Here is a 12,319-nt window from a genome sequence, read left to right on the forward strand (position 1 = left end):
CATATGGTATCACCGTACTCAGAAGTAGCAGAATATATTTTAGGATGTAATTTCACCTATGCCCATAGCATGTTTGAGCAATATATCATTTCAGGGACACAATCACTTATGACAAAAAAAAATTTATATTCAATGTGCTCAACAAACCTCTCAGCAAATACCAAATTTTGTTTGCGTACAGCATTGCATGACCACGCAATTACCAGTTTGGCGTAGTACCAAATTGCAAAAGCCCTCGGGTGAGAAAGGGGGTAAAACCTTCCGGGGCTGAAGTGGTTAATAAATCACTGTCAGAAATCTGTGTGTGGTTTTTATTTTTGACACTTTTTTTTTTTTTTTTTTTAGGTGAACATGTAGGTACAATGCACCCCACACTCATTCACATAGGGTGGGGGGACAGGATCTGGGGGCCCTCTTGTTAAAGGGGGGTCCAGATTCCGATAAGCCCCCCGGCCACAGACCAGCCAGGTTTGTTGGGAAGAGGCCCTTGCCTCCATCAACATGGGGGCAAGGTGCTTTGTGGTAGGGGGTACAGGGCCTATCACAGGGAAAAAGAGCAAGAGCTACCGCTATAGGGGCAGCTTTACAACCTGATAGAACAGCAAATAATAATGTATATTTGTACAGGATAGCTTGATAATCCAGCTGATAAAGTTAGCATAAAAGAAACCATGGTAATACAAACATGTTTGAACAATAGTGATCCAACAGTACATTAAGTTTTTTGGCTGCTTGTCGTTCAAACAGTATCTTCTCAGCAAGCGTGCCAGATATGGGGTCAAGATGTATAAGCTCTGTGACAGGGCAACAGGCTATACATATAGTTTTATGGTTTACGTGGGAAAAAGATAGTCATGTGGAGCCCGAGAACTGCCCAAATTAGATACGAAGCACTGGCAAGATTGTGTGGGACTTTGCGTCACCCTTACTCGGAAAGGGGTACCACTTGTACTTTTTAGTCACTTGTTTGATCATGGAATTGGTGCATGTGGCACTGTACGATCTATTTGCCAGGGCTTACCCCAGCAGGATAAGCTACTCGTGTAGGGGCAGCTTTACAACCTGGTAGAATTTCATATAAATGTGCAACAGAAAATAATAATGTATATTTGTACAGGATTGCTTGATAATCCAGCTTATAAAAAAGGAGCATAAAAGAAACCATGGTAATACAAACATGTTTGAACAATAGTGATCCAACAGTACAAAATTGAAAAAGACAAGTTTTTCATTTCACTATAATCAAAATTTATTCTTTTTTCCTTGGAACAAAGAACTTTAGCAACAATGATTTTAAATAAACACTGAAAAAATCTACACAAGTCCTCATTTGCATCTACTTTACGACCACTTTAACACAGTATGGTAATTCCAAAGCTTCAGCTCTTTTCGGAGCAGCTCAAAGTTTCCTTAATAAGCAGATGTACGACAAGTGCAAAACATCATTGTTCCATCAAGAAAACAAACATTAAAAGTCTGTCCAGTCTTCAGTCTCTATACACTGCGAACACTCAAAAGCTTACAGATAGCATGGCGTATGCTGTGGATTGCAGTGTAAAGGGATTGCATCGCTCAAATTTCAAAAACAAACACACAAAAAAAAAAAAAATTAAAATAAAAAAAAATATACAAAAATATGTAACAAATTATAGAAAGCATTTAATGGACAGCTTATGTGGGTCACAACTAGACTGGCTTGCAATGTGCCATTTTCCTCAGGGAAACAGGTCTCCCGATTCATGTAAAGAATGCGAACATGCAACAAAAGCCTCACCCCACCAGTTTGATACAGATGCCCTTCAAACAAAATATGATGATGTCATAAGGCAAAACAGTAAGCTGGCTAGGATGGATCTGGCCAGAGGAATCACTTTAAGTGGATACAATTCCGGGCAAAATATTTATAGGCTCAGTAAGGAAAACAGGTGTCCGAAGGTTAACAGAGGTAATTATTGCTTTCGAGACACAGGACTTTACTTAATGTAGTGCAAAGAGGCATGCTATGCATTTAACCACAGCAGCCACATTTCTGCAATTTAATGAGACAACAGGCGAGCTTTCAATAGCTGCTATAGAGTACTAGGCTGAGTGGTTGATTTATTGGAGTGTGCAAAATGTGGTGCACTGCTGCATAGAAACCAATCAGCTTCCAGGTTTTAGCAGGTCAAAGCTTAAGTTAGAAGCCGATTGGCTACAATGCAGAGCTGTACCAGATTTTGCACTCTCCAGTCTTAGTAAATAAACCCCTGAATGTCTGTTGTATTTCAGGCTAGCCCACTCAAACCTGATACTTTGGCTATAAATAGATGCTGGTGGGCTGAATCCTCCACTAGCTTCTCAGATATGACCCTACCAGCTGGAGATTCGGTCTCAGTCAACCAAGCAATAGAATCTCAGTCCACTTTTTGTAGCAGGAACCCTGCAGCTGCCACCGTCATCTCTGCAATTTAAAAGGACTGATGTGCATTGATCATGGTAGCTTGGTAGGTCTGGGAATTTTAGCTGCATAAATCTGCTCAATGCAGTCCCTAAAAGTGATAAGCAGGTGAGAGATTTCAAACAACAGCATCTACCCAAATAAAATAAAAAAAGTATTCATTTTCGGAAGCCTGAGGTTTAAAATAGAGAGAGTTCTCTGGCATGTGTTAAGCTTAAGAACAACAAAGGTTCAAGCTTATGCGAGATTCCTATACACTAGCCAGGATGGAAACATGGGAGGTGATTGAGATGGCATAGCACGACACTGACATACTCTTAAAGGCTTATGCATATCTTGTTCACTTCTTTTAAGTGCTTGTACATAACCAAAAACACGCCCAGTTCACCACAAATTCACGGGAAACCAGACATTAGGGTTGAGAATAATAAATACAAACAGTTATATGAATAATATACAGCATGCATTTGCATTTTTTTTTTAGCTGTTATACAAGTATAGATTAAAAAAAATAATTAACAAAAAAATAAATTTAAATACAACTAGATCCAACTGTATAAAGCATACAACCCAACAGTAGACATGTTTGATAGCTAATAAATTAAGACTATACAGCTCTTCAATGCGGCAAATATAACCTCAGTTTGTTTTTATACATTTAAATATATATTTACATTATTTACGGTGATTCAGTCTGCTCATCATACATGCATTAAAAAGATACTAAATATGTTACAAAATGACTTAGCAATTTTTATTTTTATGTGGAGTAAGAAAATAGTTAAACGCGTGGGCTGCTTTGTAAATGCCATTTCTACCATTTGTAGAAATAAATGCAAAGTAAAACGGAAAAAAAAAAAAAAATGCTAAACAAAAAAAAAAAAAAACCTCACCAGGAGGAATTATGGAGGCAAAGGCTAAAGTGAAGTACAGCATTGTGATTAGCAAGAGTCCCAGATCAGACAAATTAGTAATGATCTTTAGGAGCATGGCTAGCCATAGGGAGCAATCAAAACAGTCTACTTTTGGTTCATTGCAGTAACAGCTAGGAAGACAATCCATCTTTTAACCTTTGCTTATACACATTAGTCAGCCATTTTTTAGCCTGTGCAAATATTTCTGACAATGCATCCCATTTACTATGAACCGGTAAAGCCACTAAAGCAGTCATTGGTCCTTAGTATTTGGTTTGCATTTACATATATACTGCTTCAACCAACAGAACAGCTGATCCCGACAACTAGTACACTTTCAAATTGCTTCTCTCGCTGTTTATAGAACATACACATACAGGTTGCCACTAAGTGGAGATTATACTTACTCTGCAGCAATGCTACGAGGTAGCAAACAGTGTGCAAAAAATCCAGTAAGACTGGTTTTCGGTGGAAAAAAAAATAAAAATAAAAAAATGGAATGATGAATTGATGCACACATTATTGTTGTGTTAGGGCTCAGATTATAATCACTAGAAAATATTACTGCCTTAATTTCTCATTTTTCACAGAAACTGCATCCAGCTCCACATATTCAAAACAGCACAATGTTTTCCCCCACTTTCATGAAGTTTACTGCAGAGTACTGCTAACATCTTGAAATTATCTCTTTTTTTTAAAAAAAAGAAAAAAGAAATAAATTCAGTATTGCCCCATATGGACTAAATTACAAACATGTTAAGTCTTCACAGATGCAAGTGCCATGCAAAATAATTTAAAGATCAGACAGCAAAACATACATGTAAAAACTATTCAAAAATGTAGTTTTTTTTTTTTCTTTTTTTAAAAGCATTCGTATAAACAATTAATACTTTTTTTCCTTTTTTTCCTTTTTTCTTCTTTTATATACAGTCATAAATTGAAAACTATACATCTAGAATTTCTTCAGCTGTGCCACCACATCTTAACCTATATCGTCCCGTCCTCCAGCTGATCGTGGGATCCCAGAGGGCAGATAGAAAAATGTATATCGTCATAGATTCACGGATGAACCAGGCCACTGCATAGTCCAGTTTTGAAAAAGGAAGCGAACCTCCCTAAAAAGAAAAAAAAAAAAAAAAACACATTGTTAACCACCTGACCTGCAGACAGTTTTACTCCTTCATAACCCGAGCATTTTATTTCTATTCGGCAATGGCAATTGCATGGTCATGCAACATTCAGAGCCATCTTTTGGTGGCATTTGATCACTACATTTTTTATTTATATCTATCAAAAAATTTTTTTTTAACTTCCTGCTATAAAACATATCCAATAAAAAACAATGAAATTAATTTAGGCCAAAATGTAATTCTGCTACTTATCTTTGCGTGAAAGTTAGAGCACCTACAAAATGATTGTATACATACACTGGATTTTGTACTGTAATGGCGGTGATCAGCAACCTACAGTGGACTGTAATAGTATGGCGGCAAACTGACACTGAATGAGAACTAAATACCCGATACGGACATTACCAGTGCCAATACTATACACTGCCAGAGTACTAATGACACTGGCTGGAAAGGGGTTAACATCTAGGGGACAATGTAAGCATTAACTGTGTGCCTAACAAGTGTAAGGCTTCAAGTATACTTAAACTACTTTGACTGCCGGCTATGGGAAAATGCAAATACGCTGTAAAATGGTGCCACAATTTTTATGGCCCAAAGCCATTCTTTGACATTCAGGAGGTTGAACCTTCCCTAACTGCAGCAACTCCTAAATGATTCTAAAAGCCTAAGTGCACATGGACACATGGCCTTTTTTTGAGTTGAGTTTAGGTGCTTTGGCAAAAAAGCCAAAAATCTCCTAAACTCAAGTTCAGGAGCCGCTAGTGTACATGGAACCCAACGTGTGCAATATGTGTTGCTTTTACTAGAAGATGGGGCCAATTTTTCTCCCTGCAAAACCGCCACATTTCTGCTCTGTGTACAGAGCCCTGTGTTAGTAAACATAGGGCTCTGTACTGCGATTCACCAAGCTGATCAGCAGGTCCCAGCCATAAATTATTGGTCGGGACAAGGGGGGCAGGAGAGGAAGCTGCCCTGGGTGCGGATGAGCAAGGGGGCAAAGAATAGATGCAGAATGGTACACCCATTCTATGGTATGCATTAACAATGAGGGAGGGGTGCAATTCTGAATCCTTGCCCTGGGTGCTGGTCGATCCTGTCCTGGTACTGCCAGAACCTACTGACTTGTGTGCTGTACCAAAATCACAGCACAGATGGGGAGGTGGGCGCGCATGCTTCCTACCCAGAAATGCCAGCTCACGTTCTGGCGCAGATCGGCCGCCCCATTGCTGCACAGGGCGGTCCGCAAGTAGTTAATAAGCAGGTCTTGAACTGTTATATCTATACCCAATTTTTATTTTTTTAATAAAAAAAGAAAGAAATGGAGATGAGACTTTGCATGAGGCATGTCAACGTATATGGTAATATATGGAATATCTAACTGTAAACCGATTTGTTGCCACAATCCCATAGGTAGTCCATTATTGTATTAGGAATATCAATAATATATAATGTAAGCATAAAAGTTTAAACATACAAGACATATAGTAATGACCTGATTGGTACCAATCAATACAGGATGGATAGTTCACATAAAATACAGATCATATAAGATTCACATGATACAAATAGTAGACAATACTGTTAAATCCATAATTTGGTCGAGCATGTCTCGGCACCCTGGGTTAGAAACGGTGCGTATTTCATGGTGTTACAGCCAATCATCAAGAGTATGATGCACGGTTGATGATGAAAAAAATCAGATGAGTATCTATTAGTATATATAATGCCCTTTGTGGGAGGGAGATACCTCCCTCTTACAAACCAATTTCTCAATTACTTACAGAAACAGCCTGCAGCTCCACATGATTTCACCAGTTCATCCCAAGCCACTGCCAAATTACATCACAGAAGCTGGGCACAGGCTATGGTCTGTTTCTGTAAGTAATTGAGAAATAGTTTTTCTGATATCTCCCTCCCACAGAGGACATTATATATACACTCAGATACTCATCTGATTTCTCAGCATTAACTGTGCATCATATCTTGATGATTGGCTGCTCGACCAGATTATGCATTTTAACATTACCTACTGTTTGTATCATGTGAATCTTGCTTATATGATCTGTATTTTATGCAAATTATCCATTCTGTATTGATTGCACCAATCATGTCCATTGATTACTCGTATTAAATACATTACTATATATTTGATGTAAATCTTTTATGATTACATTATTATTAATACATTAGGCCAAATACAATCAGTCTGCAACTTCAGCTCCTGACACTTTTTTCTGACAGCTCAAAAAAGCTTTATAAATTCTGGTCTTTGAATGGATGTAGAAAACAGAAGACCACAGATAAACAGGTACAACTTATGTAGGAAGATTGGTTTCATCTCTGTATCACTTGAGGCCAGTCACTTCACTGGGTAGATGTATGGATTTACAACCACATTAAGTCTTATCAGTTGAAAGCTTTTTTTGAGCAGATTTGCAAATATTATAGGCATTTTTAATTTAGGAGATTTTGCTACGGCCAATAGAAACTAGGGATCAACCGATTATTCGTGCAGCTGATATACATTTTATTTATTTTTAAGAAAAAGTGACATACTGCTTTAAGTGGTTTGACTACTGCCACTTAAAGCAGATGGCTGCCTTTATTTTAATAATCAACGCGGCTCAGCAGCCGCTTGGCTGTTATTACAAGCAGTGGGAGGGGAATTTCCCCCCCCCCCACCACTTGCCTGGTCTCTCCCGACCTAATGGGAGGCCCAAGCAACCAGCCGACACGACCACCAGCTGGCTGAAGAACCGATTAAGCTGATGCGTTGTTCAGGTCTCTGATCTAGTAACCCGGAAGCGATGTCATGACATCACTTCTCGGAATTAGTGGCATCTTAAATGGTACCAGTTTTTAAAAATAAAGTATTCAAATAGCCGACCTTGACGTTTTGAATACTTTTTTTTTCCCCACAAAGTTTTTATAACGTTTTGAATACTTTGAAGTGCAGTGGAGGGGTTTGGGGTCTTATAGACCCCCAATCTCTCCATAAAGAGTACCCGTCAATGCCTATTAGGCCCCGTTCACACCTGAGCATTTTGTAGCTTGAAGCCCAAAGCTACAAAACAGGCAAAAAATAAATAAATCAATGATTCTTTATGGAGATAGTTCACATCTCCACTCCAAAATGCCTGAAGCCAGAAGCTACAAAAAACCTGAAGCTCAAACAAGTTCTGGAACTTTTTTTTTTTTTTTTTTTGCAGATTTGGGCATTTTTCTTTTTTACATTGGTGACCCTTTGCCCTGCACAAAATACACAGCTACACCGCAGTAAAATCATTATTTTCTGCCTACAAACACTACGCTCAGGTGTGAATGGGGCCTTACTGTCACAAGGAATGTTTACATTCCTTGTGACAGCAATAACTGATAAAAAAAAAAAAAAAAAAATGTAAAAAATGACAGTGTAAAAAAAAAAAAAAATATATAGATTTTTAAATGTACAAAATATCGACAAAAAATATTGGTTATCGGTAGGAGCGGTGTCCGAAATAAAGTTTTTACAGTGCCAATACAATGTCAAGATCGGTCAATCCCTAATAGAAACCTGTATAAAGGTGTGGAGTGATGCTAGAAAATGTGAGCTGCTGTTTGAGCTGAAAATGTCTGAACAAAAAAATAACAAAACACATGGAAAAAAAGAAAAAAAAAAAAAAAAAAAAAAATATCCACCACACGCTCATTTCTCAAAAATACTTAAATTGGCCTAGAAAGTAGCTCATGTACTTTTCTGAGTGACAGACATTTTGCTACAGGTGACAAAAACGCTCAAATGTGAACAGGGGCCATTGAAATGAATGCCATTTTGCTTGTTGAGCATTTGAACTTTGATCTCAAAAACGCTAAAGTGTGAACCAGGTCTGAAAGCACACAGATGCTTAAATTGCTAACTGTACTGCCCTATAAATGCTAGATATTAAAAATATTTGATATGGATTGTGCAGGCTTGCCCTTTTGAACACAATTAGGGGAAATTTCTGAATCTAAAAAGATTGAGGCAACTTTTTATACACAACGTTTTCAAGAACTTTTAGAAACCTGTAAGATTCTGTCTTATGCAGGTATAAAACACACATAGCACTAGGCTCAAGCAAATATGTGGCCAAAGGGATTGGCAAACCTTACCTGAACACCTCGGAGTTGAATGTAGTCAAATATAAACCATGCTAGACAATGACACATAAAAAACACCATGATGTCCCATCGAAAGATATGATGTGCTGCCCAGCCGATGATTAAACTGGCTACAAAACATTCAGATATAGGCTCGCATATGATTGTAGCAGGAACCATATTGATCCTTAGCTTTGTCCACCTGGGAAAAAAAAAAAAAAAATATTAAAGTTATTCTGTGTTTAATGCTGATATATTGACATGAAGACTTACGGGGGGTGGGTTGTGAACAAAAATAAAAAAAATTATCTCCCCATTACATCAGGTCCTCCAACAACTTCCTAGCAACGATTTGCTGCTGCTGGTCAAAAATACTACACTACTACTATACTATCCCAGCCCACAGCAAGGAGCGTATAAAGTCAAGAGACTGGAGAAAATTCACTTCAGTATAGCCAAGGTAAAATGAATTTAGCTTTAGATGAAGGCAGCTAGTTACAGTGGGGAGAACATGTATTTGATACACTGCATGTTTTCCTACTTACAAAGCATGTAAAGGTCTGTAATTTGTATCATAGGTACTCTTCAACTCAGAAGGGCATTCTAAAACAAAATTTTTGGTCTTTTTGTAAAAAATAAAAAACCCAGCAGCGATTAAACACCAGCAAAAGAAAGCTCCATTTGTGAAGAAAATTCACAAAAATTTGTTACAGTGTAGTATGACCGCGCAATTGTCATTCAAAGTGCGACAGCGCTGAAAAATGGATTGGGCAGGAAGGGGGTGTTCGTGCCTGGTAGGCAAGTGGTTATGAAGCCCTCCAGTTCTCCACCCATTACCTGTATTAACTGCACCTGTTTGAACTCGTTATCAGTATAAAAGACACCTGTCCACACAATCAAACAGACTCCAACCTCTCCACAATGGCCAAGACCAGAGATCTGTGTAAGGATACAGGGATACAATTGTAGACCTGCACAAGGCTGGGATGGGCTACAGGACAATAGGCAAAAACTGAAAATGGAAGAAGTTCAAGATGACTGTCAATCTCCCTCGGTCTGGGGATCCATGTAAGATCTTACCTCGTGCAGCATCAAGGATCATGAGGAAGATGAGGGATCAGCCCAGAACTACACGGCAGGCCCTGGTCAATGACCTGAAGAGAGCTGGGACCACAGTTTTAAAGAAAACCATTACTAGCACACTACGCCGTCATGGATTAAAATCCTGCAGCGCACACAAGGTCCCCCTGCTCAAGCCAGTGCATGTCCAGGCCCATCTGAAGTTTGCCAATGACCATTTGGATGATCCAGAGGAGGAATGGGAGAAGTTCATGTGGTGCAAGCCAAAAATAGAGCTTTTTGGTCTAAATTCCACTCGCCGTGTTTGAAGGAAGAAGGGTGAGGAGTACAGCCCCAAGAACCAAACCATGAAGCATGGAGGTGGAAACATTCTTTGGGGCTTCTTTTCTGCAAAGGGAACAGGACGACTGCATCGTATTGAGGGGAGGATGGATGGGGTCATGTATCGTGAGATCTTTGCCAACAACCTCCTTCCCTCAGTATGAGCATTGAAGATGGGTCGTGGCTGGGTCTTCAAGCATGACAATGACCCAAAACAGACAGCCAGGGCAACTAAGGAGTGGCTCCATAAGAAGCATCTCAAGGTCCTGGAGTGGAGTGGCCTGGCCAGTCTCCAGACCTGAACCCAATAGAAAATCTTTGGAGGGAGCTGACCGTCCATATTGCCCAGTGGCAGCCCCAAAACCTGAAGGATCTGGAGAAGTTCTGTAGGGAGGAGTGGGCCAAAATCCCTGCTGCAGCGTGTGCAAACCTGGTCAAGAAATACAGGAAACGTATGATCTCTAATAGCAAACAAAAGGTGTCTGTAGAAAATATTAGTTTCTGCTTTTCTGATGTATCAAATACTTGTGTCATGCAATAAAATGCAAATTATTTACTGAAAAATCATACAATGTGATTTTCTGGATTTTTGTTTTAGATTGCATCTCTCACAGTTGAAGAGTACTATGACAATTCCAGACTTCTACATGCTTTGTAAGTAGGAAAACCAGCAAAATTGGCAGTGTATCAAATACTTGTTCTCCCCACTGTGTAAACTGGAACTTTAGCATTTGTTTTTCTTTTAATACATTTTTGTCGAGGTCAGAAAAGCTCAAAACTGGTCAGTATTTTATTGCTCCCAATGTGACTTTTGGGAAAATGTTATCACACTTCCTATCCTAGTCTTGTCACCATTACAGTGACAGAAGATGTGTTGAAGATTTCCTCTCATTTGCATTCCAGTGCAACAGCACAGAAAAAAAAAAAAAAAAATGTAACTCTTCCACATGCAATCCCAAACTAGAAAAAACAAAAATGTGGCTGCAGTTACTTTTATAGCTGTGAGGAGAAGCATTTTAGTAACTCTTTGGCAAAATTAGTGAATCATTTTACAGTTTAGAAGCAATAAATGCAAATACTAAAAAAAAGTATAGTGTCTAAAACAGTCCTACATACAGAATTTCTGTACACTTAAAATTGATTTCCAGTGAATCAATTTTGGCAAACTGAATGATTGCCAAACTGGGTCAGCGTGGCAATCATTGGAAAAAAAAGTGCAAAGTGTTCTCTAAAATTTCTCTAAAGTTGCCAAGCCGAGCAAGCAAACACCTATAGTTACTATGCTGAAGGGGCGCTGCTCAGCACAGAACCCAAAGACCAGGGCTATCACTGTAGAATACTACAGGGATTTATAGCTTCAACAGAGACCTATGCATACTTGCATTGTGCCAAGCTAGCCCAGTGTACATATGTAAAATATATCATTCCTGGAGTTCTGGTTTGGTTTTCAAATTCTACATGTAAAATTGAAACTGATGCTGAAGACGCAGGGGTTGATTTACTAAAACTGGAGGGTGCAAAATCTGGTGCGGCTGTGTGTAGAAATCAATAAATCAGCTACCAGGTTTAAGGCCTCACGCACACTGGAAGTTCTAAAAAATGGCAGTAGCTTTGCAGTAATTTTTTTCAACATTTTCCAGCGTTTTTGCAATAGTGTTATTTAGCATAACTTTTTTTTTAAGCTTTTTTTTTTGCAATCAATGGGAAACACCGGTGAGCCAAAAAACACCCCAGCCAAAAACAGTTGATAAACAGCACATGTGCGCATGGACACATAGGATTGCATGCTGGAGTGTTTGACTGTAGAAAAAAAAAAAAAAAAAAAAAAAAATTTCTGAAACCAAAAACAGCATCTATAAAAACGTTCAGAAAACGTCCAGTGTGCATAAGGCCTTATTGTCAAAGCTTAACTGAACAAGCTGGCGTTAGAAGCCGATTGGCTAGCATGCACAGCTGCACCAGATTTTGTACTCCACGTTTAGTAACGCAACCCTATTGCACGGTCTGCGACATAGGAGTTTGCATTCTATGTGCATAATTCCGAAAAGCGAAGGTTCATTCTTTTGGAAAATTTAAATGTCAGCAGAAATACAAATCATTTTTTCTCTGCTGCTTTTAAACTTTTTTCAAAGATTTTCACATTGAAAGCTATTTTTCCACTAGATTAATGTAAAACAGACCTGAGAATATGGATACTGTCAATGCAGTCACAGTCAAACTCTTCTACACTTTGAACTTTTATAAACTATTTTCGATAGAAAGGAACCAGAACTTTTGACAGGTTTTTTGCAGACAATTCATAGGCCTTTTACTTT

The 12,319-nt window shown here is 38.6% G+C and overlaps 1 protein-coding gene across 1 annotated transcript in view; it reads right to left on the reverse strand.

Annotated features, from left to right (window-relative positions):
- Positions 1-1,224: 1,224 nt before the first annotated feature.
- The window catches only part of UGCG (UDP-glucose ceramide glucosyltransferase), a 67,696-nt gene continuing 56,601 nt past the window's right edge, over positions 1,225-12,319 (reverse strand). The window contains exons 8-9 of the mRNA XM_077475347.1: positions 8,616-8,805; positions 1,225-4,466 (exon numbers count right to left, since the gene is read on the reverse strand). Of these exons, the coding sequence (XP_077331473.1) occupies positions 4,296-4,466; positions 8,616-8,805 (361 nt within the window). The 3' untranslated portion in view covers positions 1,225-4,295. The remainder of the gene's footprint in view (positions 4,467-8,615; positions 8,806-12,319) is intronic.

This window comes from Lithobates pipiens, unplaced genomic scaffold (assembly GCF_037356315.1).
Source record: "Lithobates pipiens isolate NorthernLeopardFrog02 unplaced genomic scaffold, aLitPip1_a1.2 Scaffold_13, whole genome shotgun sequence".
NCBI classification, from domain to species: Eukaryota; Metazoa; Chordata; class Amphibia; order Anura; family Ranidae; genus Lithobates; species Lithobates pipiens.